The 26616-nt window shown below is 42.0% G+C and overlaps 1 protein-coding gene across 1 annotated transcript in view; it reads right to left on the bottom strand.

Annotated features, from left to right (window-relative positions):
* Window positions 1-12084: 12084 nt before the first annotated feature.
* The window catches only part of CNPY1 (canopy FGF signaling regulator 1), a 55911-nt gene continuing 41379 nt past the window's right edge, over window positions 12085-26616 (bottom strand). Inside the window, exons 2-4 of the mRNA XM_075550772.1 lie at window positions 17939-18142; window positions 16271-16367; window positions 12085-12125 (exon numbers count right to left, since the gene is read on the bottom strand). Coding sequence (XP_075406887.1) covers window positions 12085-12125; window positions 16271-16367; window positions 17939-18142 — 342 coding nt within the window. The remainder of the gene's footprint in view (window positions 12126-16270; window positions 16368-17938; window positions 18143-26616) is intronic.

Below are 26616 nucleotides of genomic sequence, written 5' to 3'. Positions count from 1 at the left end.
ATGCGTTACACAAAGGATCATTTCAGCGCCCTACCTCGTGTTGTTTGGGACCAACCACGGAACACCTCGGTGCTTCAATTTGTCATTTGGATGGACTCTGGAGCAGAGGCTCTGCGTCTAGGTTCTGTGAACGTGGGAAAACGTTCACCCTTGTTTTCCTGAACCTCTGTTGAACTGAAATGCATCGCTGCTTCTCATCACAACACGGCTTCAAACCACGGGAGGATTCCGCAGGACCCGTGATGCCGCCAACAGAAGCCACGGGCATGTTCATCCCATTGTGCTGCCCTGGGGTCTCCCCACAGCCCTTGCCTTCTGTGGCACGTACGGTAACATCCTCATCCTGACCTCAAAACCCTCTACTAGATCTGTGCTCGATCTTGTTATGTCATGTAGTGGTAAAGGAACACATGTCAGTTAAAATACAGCTGTAACCATTTTAATATCTTTGTTTTCCTTGTAATTCTGTACGTTCTCTTCAAATGCATTTGATTATCCTCTGAAAAGACCCAGAGGCTTCATAAGCAGGGCTGCCAACAGGATTCGATGACATTTTTTTTTGAGAGGATTGCGCCGCCGAGGTTAAGTGAAGGTGTACGGAAGGCGAGGGATCTTGAAGACAAGGCGGGGGAAGGTGAGTTCGAGGAGCATGTCGTCGCAATGGGGAATGGTCAAGGAAGTCCCCATGAGGAATTAGAAGAGCTGGACGTGTGGCACCACTCACTCAGTTGCTTTCAAATTAGGGGCCCTTCGCTGGTGGTTTTTGGCCTGCCCTACGTAAGTTCCCCGCTGGCTCTGCTGATGTCCGCGGGTAGGAGAAATAGTCCAGGGCTGGGCTACTAACCAGGACATTGAAGGTTTGCATTCACCAGAGGTGTCTCTGAAGAATGGTCTGGTGGGCTCCTCAGGAAGCTTTGCAGCCGTGACAGCCCTGTGGCACACGACACTGCTCTGATGCCTGTGCACGGCCACCAGGCATCAGCAGCCACTCAACAGCCACTGTGTCTCTGCTTCCCTGGCAGCCCTGGTCGCCCTGCCAGTCCCCTATTACGTGTCTCTGATGACCACCCCCCATTCCAGGGGTAACAGGAAGCCAGCTTTTGTGCTGCCCTGGGGTCTCCCCACAGGCCTTCCTGATGCTCACCGCTAGACACACCGAGGCTGCTGTGGACATGCCTTTCCAGGTCATAGCCTTTGAGATAGATGTCACCCTGTGGGCAAGTTGTGTCAGGTCTGCTTTGACTGAAGAGTGCCTGGGCTGCCCTGAAAGGCCTGCGCTGTGTGAACTTCACCAAGGAGCATGCAGGAAACACCTCAAAGTCTGTAGTGGGAAGGATGTGGAGACTGTCAGCCCGGTGCTTGTGACACGCCACTCCTGGATGAGAGCAAGACATGCTGTGGGGACTGTCTCAGTCCATAATTCCACTGACAGAGCCCCAGGAGCCCCTGGGTGGTGTAAACACAGTCAGCTGCCACCTCAAAGGTAGGAGGTTCAAGTTCACCCAGAGGCTCCGCAAAAGAACATCATGGAAAATGACTTCTAAAAAACAAAACAAACAAACAAACAGCCTTCGAAAACCTGAGGGAACACAATCCTCTGACACCAGCGGGGTGGGGTGGGCTCGCCAGGAGTCAGAGGCAACTCAAAAGGCAGCTAGTTGTGGTTTCAGAGAACTTCAGGGTTTAGCTCCTGGTCCCTGGTAACAAAGACAAGAATCTGAACCTCCTTCTTCCCAGGCCTGGGGTCTTTTCCTCAACTTCCCTTAGCCTTTGAAGGGAGTGGCTCTGCTGGTGTGGAGTCCAGAGACTCGGGTCCCTGACCCATTGGTCACTAATTGTTCGTCCAACCTTGTTTTGCTCATCTAGAAGACGGACACATAATTGTGTTTCTGTGCAGAGTAGTATGCGAATTAAGCAACATGATGCCTGTTGGCAGGACATGTTTATTCCCCATGACTCCTGCTCCTGCTCCTCCTCCTCCTCACACATCCAAGACGCACACTGGCAGGAGCTCCTGGGCTTAGCAGGGAGGGGCACTCTGCCCCAGAGACCTCTGCAACTGCGACATCCAATAGGCATTTTCCTCAGACTGGGGACAAGAACATTTTCCAAGCGAGAAAGGACTTTTCTGGAGTCCTCACAATCAAGACAAACCCCCTGCCACTGAGTCAAATTCCAGCTCACAGTGGCCCTCCAGGACAGGGTCGCGCTACCCCAGAGGGTTTCTCACGCGATCAGTCTTTACAGAAGCAGACTGCCACCTCTTTCTCCAACAGAGCAGCTGGTGGGTGGGAACTTTTTGACGGGCAGACAAGCCCGCAACCTCAGCAGCACCAGGGCTCCGTCACCCTGTAATGGACAGATGTCTCACTGGACAACAAATGCCACGTCCTATTCTAGACTCTGATGATGTTGGTAATGGTGATCTGACTGGTTACAAGACCTACCTAGCCTCCAGCTATGAGGAGCCCTGGTGGTGTAGTGGGTTATGTGTTGGGCTGCTGACCATAAGGTCAGAGGTTCAAAACCTCTCGCTGTTCCACAGGAGAAAAAAGAGTCTTTTGATCCCCACAGGTAGTTACAATCTCAGAAAACCACAGGGGTAACTCTGTTCTGTTTTATTGGGTCGCTGAGTCACAATTGACGTCATGGCAATGAGTTTGATTTTTGGGGTTTTGTAGACCCCAGACGAATTTGGAGGAAGCTTAAACCATTAATAAACCTGCAGTTTCACAATATATTCCCAATGCGGCTGTCACATATCATTTAATACAACACTGCTACCTCTTGGACTTCAACTAAAGAAAATGTTCTTAAACATGCTAAAGATGCAGATACAGAAATGCATTCCAGTATGTTTATGATTAATAATTGGGAATAATTTAAATGATCTAATATAGGACACTAGTTTAAAATTGATATAATATCTGAAATAAATGCTTTTGCCACCAAAAATTTAAGTTGAAGAAAAATATCACATGACTTAAAAACAAATGCACAATTTTAAAAAAAAGAAAAAAACAAAACAAACAAAAAAACCCAAATGCACAATTAAGTAAATGAGTAGGTTTATAAAAACTAGCAAAAGTAGAGTCTAATTTCTCCTAAATATATGTAAATAGCTCTCAGTTTTAGGATTTGTGGAAATTTTTATTTTGTTTTTTAAATCTGGCTTTTCTAAATAGATGTTTCTCTCTAAGTTTAAGGGAAAAACCCGCTTAAAAACAAAATCCAAGCAAAATAGGCTGCCTTGCCCTTTTCCTTTGCAATTTCCCGGGCAGGGTCAGATTGCTGGAGCAAAGGGTTGTCCACAAACCCTGGGTCCTGGGTTTTTTCTCTGGTCTGCAGGGTTTCAGAGGACTGAGGTTTCCCACAGTGTGACCCCCCCCATGGGCCCGGCCTCCCCCATGGGCCCGGCCTCTCCAGGCAAAGAGAGGGCAAGCAGGAAGAAAGAGCCACTGAGGAAGTCCTTGAGATTTCTCGAACCGGCTTGGTCTGGAGAGGGTCCCTAAGAATCACTTGAATCAGAACGGGGGTTTTCAGAAGGGGAGGGTGAGAAAGACTCAGAAATGCCCGGGCCAGCTGAAAAGCCCACAGACTAGCTCCATGAAGGGGAATCTTGATACAGCACAACCAGCTGACCGGGGCTTATTCGCTCAATGCTGGCCATTCTTTCCCGGTCCTCTCCTTTCAGAGAAGAAGCAGATGACCAGAGCGCAAGCCGGTCACAACTCTTTCATTTTATGCACACACCCCTACTCACTATGTCTGTGTGAGAGGGCACCAAATCTCTTCATTCGCTCTAGGGAGATGGATATACATTCCCTTTCTTACATCCAGATCACCCAGAGGCACTGTAAGTATCGACATGAGTTAATAAAAACCAAATGACATTCTGGACTGGAAATGTGCAAAACCGGATTAAATAAGGTTACAACCAGAGTTGTGTTTAGTTGGAAACTCAATCCACCCCGTCTACAAGCATCATGAGCAATTGGGTTTCCTGAAGCCCCAGCAGCATTTCCTGTCGCCCAGCTAGATCTGTTTAGCCACCATCCTGTTCCAAGGGTTGCCCCACAGAGTGTGGATGGGTACCCCAGCAAGGTGTAACATCTTGTGGGTGATTGCCGTTCCTCCGCTGTTCATTCAAAGCCCCGCTGACACTGCAGGGCTTTGAATGTTTGTTTACTCACATCTAACCAATCAGAGCCGGCCTATGACATGGACGGCTCCAATTCGCAGAAGCGCCCGTGGTGATTCACTTACGCCAGCAGCTGAACTGGTAAGGATGTGTCTGTGGCTGCGCTCCATCTCTCCCCTCTGGTCTCTGTGTTCATTCACATCCTGCATTTCCCACCCTAGGCTTATACTCGAGTCAATCAGTTTTTCTGGTTTCCCAGGTAATAATTAGGTGCCTCGGCTTATACTCGGGTCGGCTTATATTCGAGTATATGCGCTAGGTATTTAAGGAAGATGTGTCCATTGCATAAAGGAAACGTATAACCAGAAGACTACATGCACACCGGCGGCAAATCTGTGTGTTTTAACAGACATGGGCACATCAAGCTCTCTCAAGCAGCTGGGCTTTGTGAGGGTTCCGTGGGACCTTCAGTTCTGTGGGGGAAGGATGACAAGACGGAAGAATCTTTAAAGGGGAGCGGGGATACAATTGTAAACCCATCAACTGCTACCAAACACAGCCCTCTAAGATTCCCGATATTCCCTTGTCATCTGCAAAATGATGGCAAGGCTGTGGGATGGACACATCACCTTGAGCTTCCCACCAGCCTCTCCCCCTCACAATTCTGGTTCTATCAAGATAACTTCGAGGGGAGCACCTTTGTCTAGGTGCACACATCGATAGCTCAGATCTGAGGATCAAGTTCAGATTCACCCAGGCTCCCTAAGAAAAGAGTTTTCTGTGGTCCTAATCGATTGAAAAACAAAGGAAGAGTTTTGGTCAGATGTATATGGGTCACTATAAGTTGGAACCACCTTGGAACAGCACCTCACGCCACCCTCTCCATCCCTGGAAAATGCGCCGTCTATGCTCACTGGCTGGCGACTTGCTTGTTTCTTCGGAATCCATATGAACCAAGAGACGTGGACGGACCGCTGTGTTCAAATGCAGGGGCTCAGACAGGGCAGTGATCCCAAATACCAAAGGCAAACAAAGCAAGGGTGGGGCGCTCACCTGACATGCCTATCCCTCAGTGACTGTGCCAGCTGCCCCAGGACTTTGCCCACAGCAGCAGAGCCACTAGGTGAGGTCATGTGACTGCTCTTCCTGAGTGTATGGTGAGGTGAGTGAAGGATCTCATTCCACGGCCTCCTGCCCTGAGTAAGGAGACATGGGGACTTCACATGATTTCAGTGCCAAGAGGCAACTGCTATCATTTGAGAGTAAGTCACGAGAGGTGAGGCACAAGAATAGAGAGACTAAGATTCTGCAGGACTTGAAGCTGAGTTGCCAGGTAGAAGGAGAAGTATTTCATACGTGTACATGCATATACACAACAAAACCCATTCTTTTCTTCTTCGGTCACATGTGGATTCGTCTGGAAAACCAGCACCTTCTGTGGCCTTTGTTCTCAGCGGTAGGCTTCAACACGGATACCGCTCAGGAGCTCTCAGGATGATATCTTTTCCTCTGCTACTGACCTGTGGGCCTCTATGCAGAAGGACCGTGACAGTGGGTGGTCACAAAGACTGTTGAGTATTTTGTAGTTTGGGGAGAGGAACTCACACCCACCCACAGGCTCATGTGATTTGAACCTAAACCCGGTCAACCAGACATTTGGAATCAATAGGGTTTTCAATGGGACCCTCATCCTCAAAATTGGTGGAGGCTTTATGGGACCCTCATCCACTGCTGGTGGGACCGTAAAATGATCCAGCCACCATGGGCAAGCAGGACAGTGTTTTTAAAAACCGCATTGGAAACGCAAAGGCCATGTGATCCAACAGCCCCACTCCTAGGCCTTCTAGGGAGTTTCAAAAAGTTCATGGAAAAATTCCATAAGCTTTTCATTCCATTTTTCACAACTTTTTTTAAGCCTTCTCATCGATCCTAGAGAAATAGGAGCAGTGACATGAATGAATACAGGCACCCCATTCTCCTCACAGCATGAGTCTCAAGAGCAAAAAATGTTCTGCGAACCTCAATGCCCGTCAACACAAGAATGGACACACCAGCTAGGGTGCGTAACAAAATGGAACGTGACATGATGTTCGAGAAAAATCCTGAATCTGCGAAGCCCCCTCATTACATGAGGGAACATGGAGGACATTATGCAGAGAGCATGAATTCGGTCATAAAAGGGACAGATATGATAGGAGACAACAATTATCACAACCTTTTTCAAAAAGGTATTTACATAAAAAGAAACATTCCTCAATTGTTACCAAGGGTAAGAAGGGGAGGGAGGACACATCACCAGAAGAAAAAAGGCTGACATTTTAGCATTCACAAAGCATACAAAGTATGGTGAACCAGCAACACATGGAGGTATTGCTTTTAAGTACACACACACTCAAGTGACCCTTTAATCTTAGGGCATTAATATTTAATCACGGATTTGATTGCATATGAAGCCAATTCAAGGGTATATTTTTTCACCTAAAGGTCTAATAATTTAATAACATTTATTGAACCTGCATTTGTATTAGACTTCCCTCTCTTTTAATACCATGTTGCTTTAAATAGGGTTCATTTTAATGGGGACCAAATAGTCTATTTTTTGGTTCTCTGCTTTCTTCTACAAATCACAGAGCATGAAGGTGCTTAATCAGTGCCCTTTGATGAAGAACAACAAAGCCATAAAGATTTATTCCTACCAGACAATGAAAACCACCTGATTGAAATCTTCTCTCTCTGTTCACAATGGAGTCACCTTAGGATTATCATCCTCCTCCACAGGCTGACAGCAGAGAATATGCTGTAGGAAAAGGCCCCAGTGATCAGAAAGCTACTGTGAGGCAAACCCCTCTTATAAAGTGTCAGGAACGCACCCTGACTCTTTGGGTGCCCACCTAGCTATTCCTAGAGTTGGAAATTGGCGTTCGTATTTTAACTTATCGCTTTCGGAATCTTTTCAAGTCTCAGCTGCACGTAACTAGCTGGCCTTGGGCACCCAAGGTGTCCTTACATAACTTGCTCTCCTTAGATAATGGTTTATTAGGACTCCCTAAAGGAGAGGGCACTCACTTGGATCTTTATCAGCTCTAAGGAGATGTTACGTATACCTGTAAGTAGACTTACAGGTCAGCCAAGTTTGCAATTCAGGAACTTCCCCCTACCGTGTGGGTTTGGCAGATAAGATTCTATCTACTTAACACTGAACTTTATTCTATTGGCTTTTACTTTGTACGGTGTCTGGTTCTCAGGGGTTTAATTTGGTCCGTTGTTTCAGGAAGCCTGTGTTTGAGAAAAATGAGCCACTTTAAAATAAGGGTCTAATATATTTCCAATGTGACCACATACTATTGTTGCTGTCCAGTAACTTTTTAACAGATTAAATATGTTTTCGAATAGCTTGCTCTTGTGGGACACAACATTTTCTAAGTGCACTGTAATTTAGAGGTGTGTTTTATTTGTTTTGTTTCTTAAACCTCTTGAGAGAATTTTTGTAGGAATGGGACAAAGAAAAAAATTTTTTTTTCTTTAAGGAATGAACTTACTGCCAGACATACATCCTTTTCTGAAATCTCTACCTGTGAGCAATCAAAGCTATAGCTGACTTCTCTGTGTCCTGGTTTTATTTATATGTATGTACATACGCTTGAGCGTATATATGCATCGATCTACCAACTTATCCATCCGTCTATCTATCCGTCCATTATCCACCCAGCCAATCCTCCCTGGCTGTCTCAGAGAATCCAGAGAGGAAAGAACTGTATCTGATTTTTCCAACCTTGCTTTCCCAAATCGTCCTCCACTTTTCTGGTCATTGCCCCTCAGGCAGTGGAGCTACCCCTTCAGTAAGCAGAATCTCCATCTCTCTCTCTGGGCAGATCCTGAAGGATTGATCATCAAGAGTGGGCCTTTCCTTCATGGTCAAGGCCCTTCTAGAGGAAAGACACAAGTCAGCTATCAGGACAGCAATCTCACTCACTGTGTGGTTTCAAGTCAGTGGGATGTTAGACATTGTATATTGCATTTTCTTTTTATGTTTGCATCTGATATTTAAAAACAAAACAGAAACACAGCCAAAAGGCTTCCTAAAAGCAAGGGTGACGAGACTTCATCCCACTCACCGATTTTGACCATGTTCTCCGGAGGGTCCAGGCCATGTTTGGTCAAATCAAGGATCAGAGGGGAAGAAGGAGACCCTAAGTGAGATGGATTCACGCCGTGGCTGCACCAATGGACTCAAAAATAGAAACGACTGTGAGGATGGAGGATGCATGACCGGCAGGGTTCCCGTCTGTTGTAACGTAGGGCCACGAGGAGGTGGCACAGACTCGGCAGCGCCTAATAAGCACGAACCATGTTTGTATCTACCTTTTACCCTTGAACGTTGGGGGTTTCGGGTGCTGACCACCCCAAACATAACTACTAATAATACCATACTATCAACAGGAAGTCTTATGACCCTTACGGTATAGGAACCCCAGATAACTTGTGACTGCCCCCAAACACAACTACTCCATCCTATTGACCAGAAGCCTTACTAAGAGAAGTCAACACCTAGCTTGTAAGTTATACATATTACCTATTAGGCCCACACAAAATCCACATTTTCAGAGATAAAGAGGTATTTTTCAAAGAAGCGCAAGGTTTCCCCCACCTGCTGGTGTAGCCGCAAGACTGAATGCACAGTACCTATCGAACAAGTCCTCGTTTTCTTGTAATGTCGCTGCTCTCCTGTTGCCTGGGGGCCCGTCCAGCACCGTGAGTAGCCTGGGCCCCTGAGTGTGAGTCAAGGTTGACAGGACGGCCTTGAACAGTGAAAACGGCTCCAGGGAGGTCACCTTTTACTGTGATGCTGGAGAGGTGAAATGCTCGTACAGAAGTTAATTAGCAGCACTTGGTGGGGTTTTTTGCTTGTTTGTTTTTCTTTTAAAATCTGCAATGTAAGTGGAGCAGTGCAGTTCTAACCCATGTTGTTCAAGAGTCAACTGTATTTTGTTTTTCATTCTAAAAGCAAATAACCCGAGGAATCTGAAGGGTAATTCAATATTAAGGGAAGCTCAGTAAAAATGCCCTGTATCTAATGGGTGTACTTTTGTTGTGACCATGGAAGCACTGTTAACTATGTTTTCTGAGGAAACTGTACCATATACTTCAGAGTTGGCCTCAATGCATTTTAAGATGGGCTCTCGGATTTGTGTTAAGCTTAGGGTAATATTGAAGATTGTCCTTTTCTCATCCTCCATTATGATCTGAATAGTAAATTAACCCATAGCGTTAACACTTTTTCTTTCAAGGTCGCAATCCGGATAAATATCAATCCAGGCAGAGAAATTGGTGTAAAAAGTAAGACCAGCTATTGACGTTTTTTGGTAGGCCTTGTTTTAGTAAATAAAGTATTGATCTTTCCCGTTTGGGACTTTGACTCAATTCCACCCACCACTCCTCAGTGAAATGGATTCGTTGGTCTTGGCTTATTGTTAGCGAATAGTAATTCTCCTAACACAAATAAACTGCCCATCTAAGTCAATCTGGCCTTTTCTTTATGAGAACTGGTTCACACGGTCTTCCATGGAGACCCAACTAAACCATCTCATAAAAGTGTAATTGGAACTCATCCGATGCCAAACATGGTATCTCTGCATTATTTTAATAAGCATTATATTCTGGTCACCACTTCTCCGACATTTGTCCAGGAATTTTTTTGGTGGGGGGGCATAGAGTTAAGTCATGTTTACTTTCCTCAACTTTTCTTTGACACGCTAAGTGGTTTTTTTTCATTTGTTTTAAGGTAAATTTCCATTTGGGGCTTTCTTTTGGTCAATAAATATCATTAAACAGGCAGAAACACAGTTAAGAGGGAGGCTACTGAGAATGGCCACTTGCCCCATTATTGTTCATGTGCAAAAGCAGAGCAGCCCCAGAGACCCTGAAGGAAACTTAGGAATCACTGTAGTAAAAAAAAAAAACCACAGTGCTTTTTTTCATATAGTCACTGATAACAATTTCAATCAGTACTTTAGTAGCTATAAAAATTTACATGATTAGCAAGTTTAACCTGGAACATTTTTTCTGAAGAGAAAAAAATACACAAGTCACGAGATCCAAAACCATCTTTACTGGAACATCCAAGAATAAACAGAAAATGCTAACATAATCATTATCAGAATCCTGATCTGTGGTCCTCTCCTTTCAAAGCAAAATCACTCCCATCAAAGAAAAACGCCCATACATTCATGGGAAGAAGGCATAATTAGCCATATTCTCTAGGTCATAGGCATGAGTTGAGATTTTCGTAGTTTCTGTGATCAGCATTAGTCCTGTCTTTATTTGAAAATTTTTTATGACGATTAGAGGGAGAAAATGATCTCATTAGAGTGACCCGGCAGCCACCCACAAATGTGTCATTGTCAAGAGAAGGCTACTTATTACGCCAAGGTTTCTACCTTCTTCTTGTAGTCTATTTTAAGAAAGAATAGTCCTGTGTAGTGAATGTCTTTACCAAGAAAGGTTAAGTTAGGAAGATGTTGGTGACGTATTATTTTAAATGCTATTGTAATCTTCAATAGACAATTTTCTAAAAATATGTAGGAAATAACAATTTTTTTATTCTACCAGAAAATAGTGCTAATTATGTTTTCATTTTCTATTGGCTGATTGGGTCATACACACCCTGTAGAGCCCAGACCACTTAACTAGCTGTAGGGGGCCCCAAGAAAGCACAAAGACCGTTTCTCAAATAAATAAGTGGCGTCAACTTATAAATCTGACTCAATCAGAGGGAAGAGTGACGAGGAGGAAATGGGACTCTCTTTCCTTTAATTTTGGCCAATTTGTACAAATTTAAGAATGGTTTGGATAATATGTTTTCTAAGCAATTATGTAATTAATATATAGCAAAAGGTTTTATTCTTAGCTCGTTGGAGGCAAAATGGGCATTATCCTGCGGCCAAATTCTCAGTGACAACAGTGAGTTTTCTTTTTTAAATGAGTAGAGTCTGTTCCTGTTAAATAATTAATGTGTTCAACTCCAACTCAACCGAAACAATAAAATACCCCCGAGTGAGATTGTCATTATACTCCAGCATTAGGGTGGCCAAAGGTGGTTCCCCACATCCCTACGACACCCTCATCTAGAAGACTGGAAATCAAATCTACACACTCAACGTGACCTGAAAAGTCTTTTAGAAAAAAAAATCAGAAGACTTTTCAGTCAAACAAAAGATCGTCACTGGTGCTATGTTTTAAGAAAACATGATGTAGTGTAAAACAATTTTTAAAAATCACTTTTCTAAATTATTGGACTCCAGGATGTATTTTCTATAGAGGCCAATTGAATCCTTATTGACTGTCCAGCATGGCTGTTCTTTTCTTTCCTTTTTTACCCCCACGTTCAACTTCATCTTAGGGAGTCAGAGCTTTTAAATTTTTGATTTCTAGGAATTTAAGTCTAAATCCTGACAAAAAGTAGTTTCTTTTACCCATAATAATATAAAATTCAGGGTTTGTTGCAATGTATTTCCTTAATTTTATGACCAATCAAGTATTTAAAAAATCAAATCAAGTGCTTATCAAGTAGACCACTTTACACATGTGTATGTATATATACATTTGCTATAGAATATTCAGCATGTATCATTAAACCCTTATTTCATTATTCAGTACCTTTGCCTTTCTTTCCTTCTACTGAATTAAATACTTTATTACCAAGTCTATTTATATCAAAACCTGCAAAGGTAATTTAAAAGTTTAATGGGCTCCCTAACTTGACCTACAGAAAGAATAAGAGTTTGTCAAACAACAAATTTTCAATTAAATAAACATAGATTAGACAAACATGAAATTAAACAAGAAACATATCATTTCTTATCATGGACACGCAGCATGCAGCCAGTGATTAACCTGGTGGGAGGTGATTTAACTTCTCTCTATAACTCACATCACAGTCACACCTACAGTTCAGGGTGGTTAGCGGAAGAAAGTTCACACAGACCTGGAAGACACAAAGTTAGAGAACATCACGATTACATTAAACGCTAGACCAATAAATCATTCACATATCCATAAAGTGTTCGTGTGAAAGAGCATTTTAAAAACATTTTATAATAGTAAACTTCAACTATCCACAGAAAAGAAACAGAAAGGTAGAATCTATGCCAATGTACCTCATATCCCACTTCAAAAATGACCAACCTGGGGCTGTTCTTGTTTTAGCACCTCCTTTTCTTTGGCTGGACTATTTTGAAACAAACCCAAGGCAATGGATCACGTCACCCACAGACAAGTAAGCATTAGGAATAGATCCACTCTGAGCTGTTTTGTAGCTTGCTAAAGGGTACACTGGGCATTTAATTTCAGGAGCAGGTAGGAATGATTGTCCTTACATATATGCTACTTTTCCAACTGCCAGGCATGAAAGGGGCAGTCTCTCTCTCCTCGTGGGGGGCTGCCATGAGTTGCAAGGGACTCCATGGCACCCTCCCAGCAGAGGGTCACAAAGATCTGATTGACAGGAATTAGGGAAAAGATTTGTTTAAAAACAAGGAGGGAGAAAATGAAAAAGAAGAGAAAGGCTATGAACTTTAAGCTACGTAATTTATTTGAAATAGAAAATATGCTAGCCTTTGAAAGTAATGACTCGTGGATCAGAAATCAGCATCGAATTGTATTGGAAAGTCTACACAGAAAGGTAAAAATGCTTTTTACTTTACATGTGGACTAAGCATTTCTTGGTAGATGATGCCTTATTCCATGTATTGCGTTCAAAATCACTCTGTGACAAGCTCATCAGTCATGATGGTTTTAAATAAGACTTTATGTTAAATCTCAGTGATCTATACAGAAGATACTCATATATTTGTATTTACACCCTCACATACTCTGTAACAAACACCTCCAGGTAGGAATGTAAGAGTGGCCATTCTTTCATCATCTGTAGTAATACATTCCCTGCCTTAACTTGTATCATATTATTGTTCTATTTTTAATCATTTTATTAGGGGCTCATACAACTCTTATAACAATCCGTACATACATCAATTGTGTAAAGCACATTTGTACATTCATTGCCCTCATCATTCTCAAAACATTTTCCCCCCAAGATTTTTAAGATTTGAGAGACTGTTGTGAAATCCGGGCATCAAAATAGCAATTTGAAGAAGCTTATATTATTTTCCACAAAATATTCTGCCAGGGAAATTTGGTAAGACTTTTTTCTCCCTTGGAGTGGGGAGAGGGAGATGTGAGGAATAAATTGGTTTATTTGATAACTTTTATTCTATCCAGTGAATAAAAGGATAATGGCATCCACAGATTCATCTGCTTGAGAGTGTCCTACCCATCCAAGAGTTGGCACATATTTTTTTATATTCTCACTGATGTTAATCAAAACATAGTCATCTTCAATGTGATGCATGTTTTCTCTTTTACTCTCCATGTATTTTTGTGGGAGGTGAACTTAAGTAACTTACATAGTTTAAGGAGCCGATGAATGGCTCCTCATCTCCTCACATGGAATTATTAAAAACAGAGTATGACATTTTTATAGATACACAACTTGTATATATGAAAAATAGTGCCTAACTCTGCCATCAAAGCTCTAGCTAGAACAGTATCTATTTAAAAAATAATTCTTTATCTTCCTAAATGTGACCTGTAGACATTTTAACAACTCTCAGTTTGGGTTCGTGCATACTGTACAACTTAAAAACACACCCACTGTCACTATAGCTACCCTGTGCACACAGTAAACACTCAGTCGATAGTTTGGGGGTGATGTATAGTTTTATAACCTCCAGTACACACAAACAAATCTTTGAAATATCATTTAAATTATGGAGTTCGTGTCTTAGCAAAGCTGTTGCATATAAAAGAACAAGATCACGTATTGCTTTTACAGAATTGGAATGACCGCTACACTATTGTAGGAAACACACTGGACGTGTATTTCCATGGGATCTGAAAGCATCTTGAATCTTTCTGTAATATGCAAGTCCCGTTTTACTCAGTGTGTTTTACTTAGTTGCCTGAAACTATAGTATACGTTGAAACATACTACTTTTGTGTTGCTGGAGTCATTAATTAGAACTTTTCTTATTCAGGCTTTATTTTAGCCTTTTCTGCCATTAATATTTCAGTTTGAAAAACCTCCCTACCTTGCTCCTGCGGTGCTAACTCACTTCAATTGAAAGGTTTGTGCTTTGGGCAAGGAGGAGTGTCTAATTTCTCTTTAGTCTTCAGTTATTCTCATTTCTTCATTTGTGTATTTTAAGATATTCCTAATAAAATGTTGTAGGGAGGAATATAGACTGAAAAAAAATCACACAGTTTCCTGATGTGTAGCATCAGGAGTTTTGAGTGATTACTTTTTTTTTCACTCTCAATACTCGTTTGGTTTATACTGGTAAACAATACGTTTTAAAAATCAAATGCTACCAAATAACTATCAAATCATGTTTTATTTTATTCTAGTCAGGTTGTACATCTTTATTCTCTCAGCTTGCATTTTGTCAAGGCTAATGCTTAATTGTTATTTCCAATTATAACTGTATGAAGGAAATGAAGAAGTGTTAGTGAATATTACTGAAATCAATAAAACTCAGGAGCAGAATCTGTGCCCCAAATCTTCGAAGCTGGTAAAAATGGCTATGCTGAATTGTTGTTGGCAGACTTGGAAAAGCTTCATGATTTGGATAAATCTTCATAAAGCAAATGATTCAGGGATGCCATAAGACAAATGCAAATCCTTTACCAGAAAGAAAGAAAACTAATATCCAAAATATTGCTCATCATTTTTTACTTCATTTTAATGCATACCATTTATCTCTGGATTATTTGAAAATCTTTTTGAAGTTGTACTTATCTACTTATTTATGTTAGTTCCAAAAATGACTAGGTTACATATCCAAAATCAATGGGGGGAGGGGGAATCTTCAAATGCCCCTTCAGCATTTTCGGCAAACCCTCATTACAAAGTAGATTTAAACCTGAAAACAATCCATTTGCCTGGTCAGACTTTAAATGCTTGTCAGTGGACATTTTTAATACCATTTTGAGTAACTTGTGATAATCTAAGCATTTACTTTAAGAATGGTCAGTAACTATTATTTTAAGAAGTTTGGTACTAAATTTTAAGTGACAAAGTATATCGCAGTGTACTGATTGTATTGTATCTTATTAGTAACAAATCCTAGGAGCTTCCTGTTAGACCCCCATCTTGCTTTAAAATGCTCTACTTTAAAAAAAAGCATTGTTTTCCTATGTACTGATTTATGCCTGCCCCCCAAACCCCCAATGATTTATGAAAACACCCCACTTGGCCTGCCTTCTTGTAAATGTATTAAGCATATATCACAGTGATATTTGACTAGAGGTCAATGCTGAGTCTTCCAGATTGGAGGGCCAGTGGCAGTGTTGTAACTTTGTCTCCAGTAAGTCAAGTTCTCAACTTTGTCTCTAGTTAAAAACATTTTGGTCCATTTCCCTCTAGCTTCTGAGGGTGTGTGTTGAAGAACCGGAGTCAAGTATTACTTTCTACCTTCTCCAAAATGAGTAACAACAAGTTAAGAAGTAAAAATTTAGGAGTAAAAAAATATTTTTTTTCTTCCAGAAAAAGAAAAACAAGTCCCTCAACCTCAAATCCTTATTCAAAAACAAAACCCCACAACTGCCAGCAACAAAAAAATCCTCTGGAGATTTCATATGAAATAAAGGTTTCACCTTCTGCAGGTATATCAAGTAGTCACCAACGGAGTGAAGGATGGGGAACTCCAATTTCCAAAAGCAGAAAAACAAAGCCAAACTAAAAACCTGCTTTGGGTTCAACTGAGGCAGAAAGAAAAGGTGCTCTTTGGGCACTTAGATTTCAAGTCGTTTGAATTCCTTAGAATGGAGAAGAAAGAAAGGGAAAACAGAGGAGCCACAAGCCCAGTGGTTTGGTTTATTTGTTGTCTCTCACTTACTGTTGTTTTTAATTCAGAGGAGAACACTCCTCAGGGCATTTGTTCCAGCAAGGCAGCGAGCCTCCATTTGGAGAAGGGGTAAAAAAGAAAGAAAGAAAAGAAAAAGAGGCTGAACTGCTGAGTGAGAGCGCGAGGGGGAGGGCGAGGGAGGGCGCACATGTTACATCAGACACAGTACCTGATTTTTCACTACACAGCTTGTCAGCCAGATCGTCTGCCTCCTGGGCGATAAGTGAGAATATTTCATCTTCATACTCTTCTAGGATCGTTTCACACTGTCGAAGTAGAATAAATAACATAGGTGGATATACACGAGCGCAAAGGGTGCCGTATTGGGAAGGACTGAATATAAATATCTGTTAGCGAAAAATATAAAATTCTGTTATCAAAGTCGCCCATTTTTTCTTAGCCCTTTCGGTTGAACCCATAGTTGTGCGGGCTGAATCCTCTTCCCAGAATGTTAATTGCATTCTTCCCCAGAACTTCGCTATATGGTTAAGCCGGTATGTTGAAAGACCATGGGCTGAGGATGAGGAAGGAAGAGGCCTCTTGGTGTGTCTCCTCCTTAAACTGGAATTCTGAGGGGATGGATCAATAACATATGGACCGCCAAAGTCTTACTTTTTAAGAAAGCACCGCATCTTCACGGACACTGGTCCTTGAGATGGGCACACCCTTTCTCCTCAGCTTTCACATAAGAACCATCTTGGGGCTTTACCACAGGATCTGAAGTGCAAGAACAATGAAGCCTCTTAGCAATAGAAGCAGATGCACTTAAATTTCACTCTGGGTCGTGGGCTCAGCGATGAGGTAGGGCAGTTCCTCTTCTTATCAGTTAAGAGATCTTTTCAGACTTTCCTGCTGGCGGCTGGGCGCAGCAGGAGCTGGAATCTGCCCCTGCTTTGGGAAAATCTTATATGCTAATGTCAAAGAACCCACAAATCCTGCCTTTCAGGAAGGGTGACAGGCTGCCAGCGTTCAGTAGAGACTTGCACACCATTTTCTGAGTCCATGAAGCAGGACTCTCAAATGTTCGAACGCCATTAAAAAGCAGAGTTCCACGCTTACGTGTTTAGTGGAACCGGGTCGCGTTCAAGTGCACACTCACGGTCATTCCTGTGGCACGGTGCTTCTCACTCAGAATTGTTACCTCTGCTTCTTCGGTGAAAAGAAAATCCTCACTAGTCAGCCTTCAGAGTTTCAGCACGCCTGGCATTTTAGCCAACTCATGAGCTTGATGCATTTTTAAAAGTCTTCCCACCTCTTTTGGAGTCCACGGCGCTAAGTAGAGCGAAATATGCTACGAACTGTTCTGCCAGGCAGGCACATGCCAGCAAGACAGAGAGCAGCACGCACGGAAAGCAAACATTGTAAGGAAAAGACGTTTGGAGCCTTTGTGTAACTAACTTCGTGCTAGAAGACGTGGATTGACTCAGGGAAAATTTTATTTCTATTCCGGGAAGCCTTTGTACCGGGCACCCTCCCTGTCCACATTTGGCTATAAATAATTTGGGGCTTTAACCTACGGACCACAGCAGATATTCGTGAAGTACCTGCCTTGGCGACAGACCTGCCTGAAACTATTCCGGGAAACTTCCTCCCAGAGGAAAGCGGTTTGCGGAAAGCAAGGTGCCGAATGCGGCAGCCCCTGAGGGACTTCAAACGGCAAGTTGCTAGAGGCGTGATTAGAAAGGGACAGGACAACACAGTCAGTGTCTAAACATTGTATGTTCAGTTTCTGGAAACCCAACAACCTCCCAAAGCAACCAACCGACCAACCAACAAACAGCAAATAGCCAAAGGATCTTATGGATCAGAGCATCCCTCTGTCAGGAAGAGAGCTTACCGCGAACTTCAAAGGTCTGTAAGCATCGGAATAAAAATAGAACTTTTTAAATTCCTTATATATTTTGTCTCCTTTCCTGGGAGCAAATCTCTTAAAAGTTCGCGCCTTCGTTACAGGGTCTTCTTCGAGTTTGTAGTCATTCATTCGCTCACATATTTTGTCCAGAAGGTCTGTTAAGAAAGCCTCGGACTGAGCTAAGGGAATCTATTAAGGAGAAGAAAGGGGAGGGGGGGGGGGGATAGGAAACGAGCCTTAGTATTGTTTAAAGATATTTAAATGGACACAGATGGACCCACAGACAACAAGCCCTCATACATACAAACATTCCTTTCCTAAGATAGCTATTTATTCCATTATGAAATGTCTCTCATGAAGAGGCTGGCTTCCAGGATAGGAGGAGAAGGCACATTTGAAAGTTGAAAGAAAGCCAGCTTCACATTCAAATGCGAGCTTCTGCGGCTACAGATCCACAGGGTCACAAGCGATCCCCTCGTTCAACCTGCACAAGAAACCGCCCAGCCCCGAGGAGCGTGGGCGGGCGGCCGGCCGCTGCGGAGCTTGGGAAGGGAGGCTGCATCCCGGAGAACTTCAGGAGGGAAAGTTTGCTCCGGGCCGCTTCTCCCAGAGCCGAGCGCCCGGAGCGCCCCAGGGGGCCGTGGCCACAGGGTCCGGTCGGAGGACCAAGGAGAAAGCTGCATCCCAGCTCCAGCTCCATCCCAGCTCCGGCTCCATCTGGGAGCAGCCGGGGCCCCGCCTTTGTCCGCGCCAAAGTCCGCGCGCCCAGGCACCGGGGCCCTTCGGACCCCACGTCCGCCCCCCGTGAGGCTCCCGTCCCCCGAGCGCCAAGGGTCAGAGAGCACCCCTCGCCCTTGGTCACCGAGACAAAAAGCCCCCGCGCAGTGCAGACAGGTCAAGGTGCAGGAGCCGCGCGCCTTCCGGAAGGGGCGTGAACCCGGCCAAGTGCACCGCGCGGCGCGGCAGCCCGCGGCCTGCAGAAGGTTCGCTTTCCTCTCCACCCTCTGCTGATCAAAGCAGGAAGTTTTCATGACAACCGTAGTGAAAGGGGGCGAATCGCAAATGAACTCGATTTCAGCGATGTTGATCTCTCCCGTCGCTATTGTCCCCTTTCAGGCGCAGTGCGAACCCTTCCGGTCCCGACCAGGACATCACAGAAGCGTGAACGCCTGTGGGCCTCCTGGACACAAAGGGTTGCCTTGCTTCGCCGCCATCTGGCCGCAAATCAGATAAGTCGGAGCAGGAGAATTAAAATTAAAGCTCCGTTTTGTTGTGTGCGCCTCTCCCCCACCCGCCAACCCCTTACACGCCTTCCTTTAAATCCAGGTTCCAGGATGAACCGCCACAATCTCCATCACCCCCTCCCCCACCCCGCCTCCAGGTTCAAAAAGAATCAACTTTTTAAAACATTGTTTTTCAAGAAACACGGGGAAAACGTAAAAGAGACCACCACTAATTAACCATCAACGGTGCCCCGTCGTGCGCCGGTTTAATAACATCCCGCCCCTTCCCCCCAAAGTTGATTTGACTCTGCTTTGAAAAGTTTTGGAGGCCCATTTTGCAGTTAAATGGCTTATGGAACGAGAACGTGTGGCCGGGCTGCAAAATGTGTTGATTTGCTGAAATATCATGTTTAAAAAAAACACGTGATTTTCATGTTCCAAAAATAGCTACATTAAAAAGTAGTTTAAAGCACAAGTTCAACCTATCCATTTCACTCTTTGGGTGCCTTAATTATGCATTTCACGCACTGGAAGATTTTTAAAAATTATTTAATCAATGCATAGGCTAAAAAAATTGAAACCACGCTTTATTAAATTCATAGAAACACAAAATGGACTACGTAGGCATCCCTGGAAAACTTGCAAATTGCAAAGGTTAATTCTTAATTTACAATTAACCAAAGAAGACCAACAGAATGGTCGTATCCCACCACCCCCCCACCACCCCGCCCGCCTGTGCTGGGTGTACGTTCCTATTTCCTGATGCCATGCCTGCAAAACATCCGCATAGTACTTTCTGGAGGGCAGCAAGACGGCTGTGTACTTTGCAATGAACAGACTCACTTAAAATATCTAACTGTAATTAAGAAATTCATTCTCTTCTCTCTCCCTTCCCCCATCTCTCTTCCTCTAATCAGAAAAAGTAAACATATTTGCATACTTGGTGGGGTGGGGGTAGGGAAGCTATTGGAGGAAGGGGCAGCGGTCTGAGCAGAGGAGTGCTTTCAGACGCTGAGACCCTCGCGGACACTGAAACTAAGCACCTTCCTACTACACCAAAGGTTTTGTGTGGGGTAGAAGCCGTCCTCTAAGTGATGTTTGTAAATTAGCCTATGTGCAAAAACTACTGAACATGGGAGTTTCTAACTGAATCGTAATATTAATGTGTGAAAAGCAGTCACAAGTTACTTTTGAGAGCGACTGTCCGTATTTATTTGCTGAGTTGTGCTTTTTATAAACAGACCCCCACATTGGAACTTTCCACCTAATGATAGGTCATTGTTCTTATTATACAAGTGTAATTTTGCATGTCCAGATATAGTACTATACCTATTTCAACATTATATAACAGCATGGGATTAACAGGTTAAGCTGTGATAATTTTTAAGTTTATAAATGTTATCTGGCTTTTAAAATATGATTAGCTGACCCATTTGGGGCAAACATTTTTTGAATATAAACAATATTTGCTGACAGATATTTCAGAAGAAGTTATATTACCATGTCCACTCAGAAGAGGAGGGATGAGATTAGAATATATTTTACATAATCTAAAGTAATATTTTGATCTTAAAAATCCAATCAAAGCATCAAATTTTGCACAGGAAAATATCTCTTAAAAGATGATCATGGGAAAACACTCCTAAAGGCCAACAAATGATCCTTGAACTAACTACAAGCTTTTCTTTCTTTAAAAAAAAAAAAAAAGATGATCATGGACCACAATTCTCTATACAATTTTAAAAACTTACATGATTAGAGTTTATGATGATTTCACTTAGCGGAAATGTCTTCGGTAAATTTAAACACTGTTCATAGAATAATTGAGCTTTTCGCTCCTCAAAGTATTTTGATAGCACAAGTACAATAAGTATTGGCACAAGTAGAATAAAACTAAGTCTGTCTGTCCTGTGCCGATTTTGAATAGCACTTGTCAATAAAGCAACTCCTATTGTAATCTTCTGGGAGCAGCACATCAGCCCTGGGAGAACTGTCTCAGAGATACCAGCCTCATTAAAATATGAATGAAAAAGGCCGCCATCGCTGTATCAGGAGAAATCCCGTTCACTGGGCTCACCATTTTCTTATCTACCATTGCTTTTACCCACGAAATCACTTGGGATAAGTTATCACTGAAAACGATACACTATAATTTCCTTGCTATCATGGAATCCTCCAGTCAGTGTTAAGCCCTAACTTTTCCCAAATGTCAAATTTACCTATAAGGGTTTTATTTTACTTGGATCTACAATCAATGCCCGTGGAAGTAGGATTCAAGAAACCAAATGATGTTTTACACTGGACAGATCTTCACAAGACCTTTTTAAAGTGTTAAAAAGCAAATATAACACAGTCCAACAACAACAAAAAATTTTCTTGGTGTCTTGGTTTTTAGGTCTGTTTAGGCTCAAATAGCTGACCCTGTGGTTAGCAGTCAAAAGCCTCACCCAGGACACCATCAGAGCTCCTTATTTACAGCACAGTAACTCGTGTTTCTGTCCCCCTTTTCAGACAGCAAATGGGAACTACTTGCTAGCCAGTTCCTAACGGTGAAGTGATACTTTGGGAAAATCCCAAGATCCTGTAATTTGTATTGTTCAGATATATCTTTGGATCAAAGGACACCGTGTGAAGTATAGCTTGACCTAAATATTTAATACAGCACAAGCTGTTTTAAATAAAGCCAGTACGATCTTCCTTTATCTCAGGCTAGTGTATACTACATTAAAAATCTTGTTTTGTTGTTGTTGTTTGAATGGGCAAGCAGAGAGAAGTGTGGATATGATGTATGCTCTATATCTCTAAATCTAGAGCTGATAGGAGGAGACTACCATTTTTGGAATCAGCAGGTCAAATACACCAAGAAACAAGTCTAACATCTGAGACACCAAAATGTGTATTGGTCAGTGGAATCACTTTGGAGGAGTAAGATGTGCATTTTCAATCACCTCCTATACATGTGAAAGCTGAACAGTGGGAAAAGAACATAGGAGGAAAAATGGATGCCTTTGCATTATGACATTGGTGAATAATATTGAATATGCCAGAAAAATAATAAATCTGTTGTGGGAGAAATGCCGTCAGAATGCTCCTTAGACTTGAGAGCTGTGAGTCTGAACAAGGTATCAGGAGAGACCAATCCATGGGGAGAGGCATTGTACCTGGTGAAGTACAGGGTCATTGAAGAAAGAAAGAGCCCCCAGTGAGATGGATTGATGCAGCCGCTGTAAGAGTGGGCTCCATCCTAGCAACTGAGTGGTGAAGATGAGCATGACCTCATGCTTTGTTTAGTTCTATCAAGAGTGGACCAACACACCTAACACCCAACCACACCACCTACAACTAAAACTATTCCGAATATGTGCAGTCTCTCCCCACCCCAGCTTTGGACCGTCGTTGACAATGTGTTTGCTATATGAGCAATGGAAGGGTGGAGCGGGGGTTGGGGGGACTGTGTGATGGGAGGAGGGGGCACGAGAAGATCTTCATTCCCCAGTTTTCAAAGTAGTTGAAAGTTTTGCCTTTGGTTTCTCTAGGGCTGGGGAATTTATTACAGACTACGACAACACTTTAATAAAAGTCAATTACAGGATGCGTTCCATGTTTGTTCATTACTGTGTCTCTGTTAATCTTGTCATAAATTTCCTGCTTGATAGCTATCACAATCAGTCAGGAATACAATTATGTTACAGTGTACACTTGGATGTAGAAACTGCCATTGTAGTGCATTCATTTCTCCCATAACAGTGCTGACAATCTCAAATCAATTTTAACTCATTTTTATAGTTTTTCTGGAGTGTTTTTCAACTATGCAGCCAATACTTACCTTGTTTTGTGACTTAAAATTAATTTGACATTGTTGCAAAGATTTTCTTTCTAGAGGTTTAGTTAATGTAGAATTTTTAATTGCATTATAGCAAATATTACATCTAGTTTAATCATTTAACTTTTTATCCATAAAAATATTGAAATAACTTCTGATATTAGTTAAAAGTCAATATTTAGAAGTGAACAAACCTCCTTTGCTCTGGGCCACAATAAGAGAAACATGAATTCCAAAACTCTTATAAGTTGATGAGAGCTATAATTAGCTTTTATGCTAATGGACTGCTATGAGTTTGTTGTATGACACTTCATATAATATGCAAATAACGGTTTAGTTTCATTAGATATATAATTAAAAATCTAAAGGAACTCATTTTGATGAGAAATTCTAAAGGATGATAAGGTTCCAGTGTTCTATATAGTAGGGAAAATATTATCTCTGGACTGGTTAAGAGAATTTAGATAGCCTTCATTTTGATACTAAAACCCAGGCCACATATTGCAGTTAATATTGCTTCCAATTACCATAAGCTCCATGTTAAAAACAGGTGAATTTGTGCTATCAATAAAAACTTGGAGACAAAAGTATAAGGATTTCAAAGGCAATCTAATATACACAACAGTAAATTTATAAATGTAAGCACTAAGTGTTCTCTAGAATTTGAGATAAAAAATCATTCTTATTTATTTAAAAGAAAATGTTTTGCAAGTGTTTCCAGTTCTTATTACTCATTAATACATTATTCCCATAACAAAGTGCCTGCTCTGGATATATATATATTTAAAGGAAAAATAAAATAAGAACAATGATCTTGGGGGGAAATGTCTTTGGTATTTATTTAGCACAATTAAAATATCAATCACATTATTTTATTCCAGAGCCCATTTTCAGCTTAACAATGACAAATCAAACTTAGAGAAAATAACATAATGGATCACCACCATAAATGATCTCAAATTGAGGGTCACCCAACTCCCCTTGAAGTTGAGGTTAGAAAAAACATCATTTTCCTTTCATTATTAAACATGAAACTGCCACTGCCACTTGGATTCTCACTTTACAAAGAATTCTGTATGTCTTAATATCTTCCCTTAACATTCTAGGGGAAAATGACAATAAATGAAACTATCCACTGACTACATTTTTTTCTAACCTCCATTAAGAATTCACTACCAGTGAATAAGGACTTTGAGGTTTCTTTTTACACTGTGTTTCTGTACTGATCCACTGGCCTGTATACCTCACAGGTTTATCTGCGTCAAAACAAGAACAATAGCAATAAACAAAATAAAACCGGGAAAAAAACAGATGCATTTTTAAATGTGAGAATACCCAAAGGGGAGAGGCAGAAATATTACAACATTCATAGAGCATGATGTGAATTTGGCCATGTTCATTGAATGCCAACTTTATCCCAAATAAACTTTTCTAATTAACACTTTAAAAAATAATAAATAATAAGATAAGAACTCTTATGATTCTGAATTAAAATTCTTAGAAAAGGTCATGTGCCCAGTAGAGGCTCAGTCAATATTAGCTAGTGATAATATGACAATTCATCTTTCTATTGAGCTAAGAATTACATAAATATAATGTTTTCTTATTTTTAAAGTTTGCAGCCCAATGCAAATCTGTGTCTTTCACTATTTTGTTACTCAAAACGTAAGAGTAACTAGTTATTATCTGTTTATAACCACCTCTGCAAAAATACTTTCTTTTAAAAAAAAAGGAAAGGTTGTATTTTTGGAATTTGTAAATCTTTACCATCTGTAAACTTGGGGTAAATGGTAAGGTTTCCTGATAAAATATTAGAGGAGTAAGAGAAAAGGAGCAATTACATTGGATAGTATGTTCAGAAATCTTTGATACTTCCTTTCCACAAATGTGAATGCACACACACACACACACGGATTGTGCAGAAGGGGCCAGCTGACCTCATAGCTGGGGAGAAAACCACAACCTTTGTATGATTTCTGGATAAGGCTAGAGACAAGTGGGACACAAAGGGGTTGAAAGGTTGCCTGACATCCAGTCCACTTCATGTGTTGTTTGTTTATTCCTGGGGAATAATTCCAGCTGTGGGAGCCCTGGATTCCACCTCCTGGTAGTCTGCGCTACACCTGAGCTCAGGTGAAGTGCAATTGCCTTACCCCATTTCTCTCCAGTCTCCCACCACCCTGTGCTCCAAGGATCCTGTCACATCATTAAGAGCAGGTTTGGGTGACTTGAGGAGTCCTTGCTAATGATTCAATGCTTGACTGCTAACAGAAAGGGTGGAAGCTAGAGTCCAGACAGAAGCTCCTCAGAAGAAAGACATGGCAATCTATTCCCAAAAAATTAGCCACTGAAAACCTTCTGGAGGCCAGTTCTACTCTGACACATACTAGATTGCTGGGAGCCGTAGTTGACTCAATGGTAACTGGTACTATGTGACTTGAAGAAGTAGCGCTCACCACCTCCCAGGTCACTGGAGCAAGTTGTGAAGCCACCCTGGATGTTTTGATATCATGTGTGTGGTCTTGGCTAACTTATTGCTTCACTCACTTAAAATGATACCTCTTACCTTCCCAGTGTAATGAACACTGGACTTCTGAGTGCCAACTTCCCAGGGGAGCCTATGACTCATGAAAAAAGTATTTTCTCTTCGTACATTATGGACAACAGACACGAGCCAAATATCACATCACGATGACACTTCCTTGACCCTGCAGGGGCAGGAAGGGGGTTGGAATTGATGACCAAAAGGCTTGAAGAATCCATAGGGAAGGAGGGATTCGGGATTTCTTCTAGCCACGCTTAGATCACGACTAATAATACTAGAGAGAAAAGCGATCTTGGCTGATGGAAAGAGAGATTTTTTTCTACAATGGAGAGGGGGAGAGAAATATTCCCGATATCCTGGTTTCCACTGGTTTAAAAGAAAAACCTTTCATTCCTTAACATTTTACACAATGAAGAAAGTAACCTCTTCACTTGGTTATAAAAGGAAATTAGGAATACTAGGAAGATGATGGTTGCGATAGGTTTTATGTCACCTTGGCTGGGCCAGAGCCTCAGTCGTGTGGCAGTTGAGGCCTCCCCAATGGGGTGATCTAACACAATGTAATCAACTCCATGCTGTGAGCAGTCAGAGAGTTGTGGGAATATTGGATTGGAGTGATACCTGCATGAATCAGGTCACAATCCTCGTGCAATTAGAAGGTGGTTTCATTGGATGTGTGCTGTACTCCTATTTAAGCCGACCCTGTGGTCTTTTTGCTAATATACATCCTACATTGGTCCCCCTAGCATCCAGTTTTAGGGGCTTGATCAATGGCACCCCATATTACCTGCTGGTCCTAGGAACTATCTGCAGCCTGCTGTATTATCTGCCAAACTTGGATAAATTAAACTCTGCAACCAATTTAATTAGGCAGAAGAAAGAATCAATGAATTAAAGGTTAAAATGGTTAAAATTATGGATGCTCAAGGGCCACAAGAATGGAGGCTCAATGAGGTAGTTAGTTTATTGTGCAAACCTGGCCAATAAACACATGTGGGGTTAATTGAAGGGCAGAGGGATAAATGGTTCTGTGAGCCTTTCCTTTCTAGTTCTTGGGTATCTTGCTTTCTGC

The sequence above is a fragment of the Tenrec ecaudatus genome, chromosome 5 (assembly GCF_050624435.1).
Source record: "Tenrec ecaudatus isolate mTenEca1 chromosome 5, mTenEca1.hap1, whole genome shotgun sequence".
Classification (NCBI taxonomy): Eukaryota; Metazoa; Chordata; class Mammalia; order Afrosoricida; family Tenrecidae; genus Tenrec; species Tenrec ecaudatus.
This window is presented reverse-complemented; position numbering and strand designations above follow the sequence as displayed.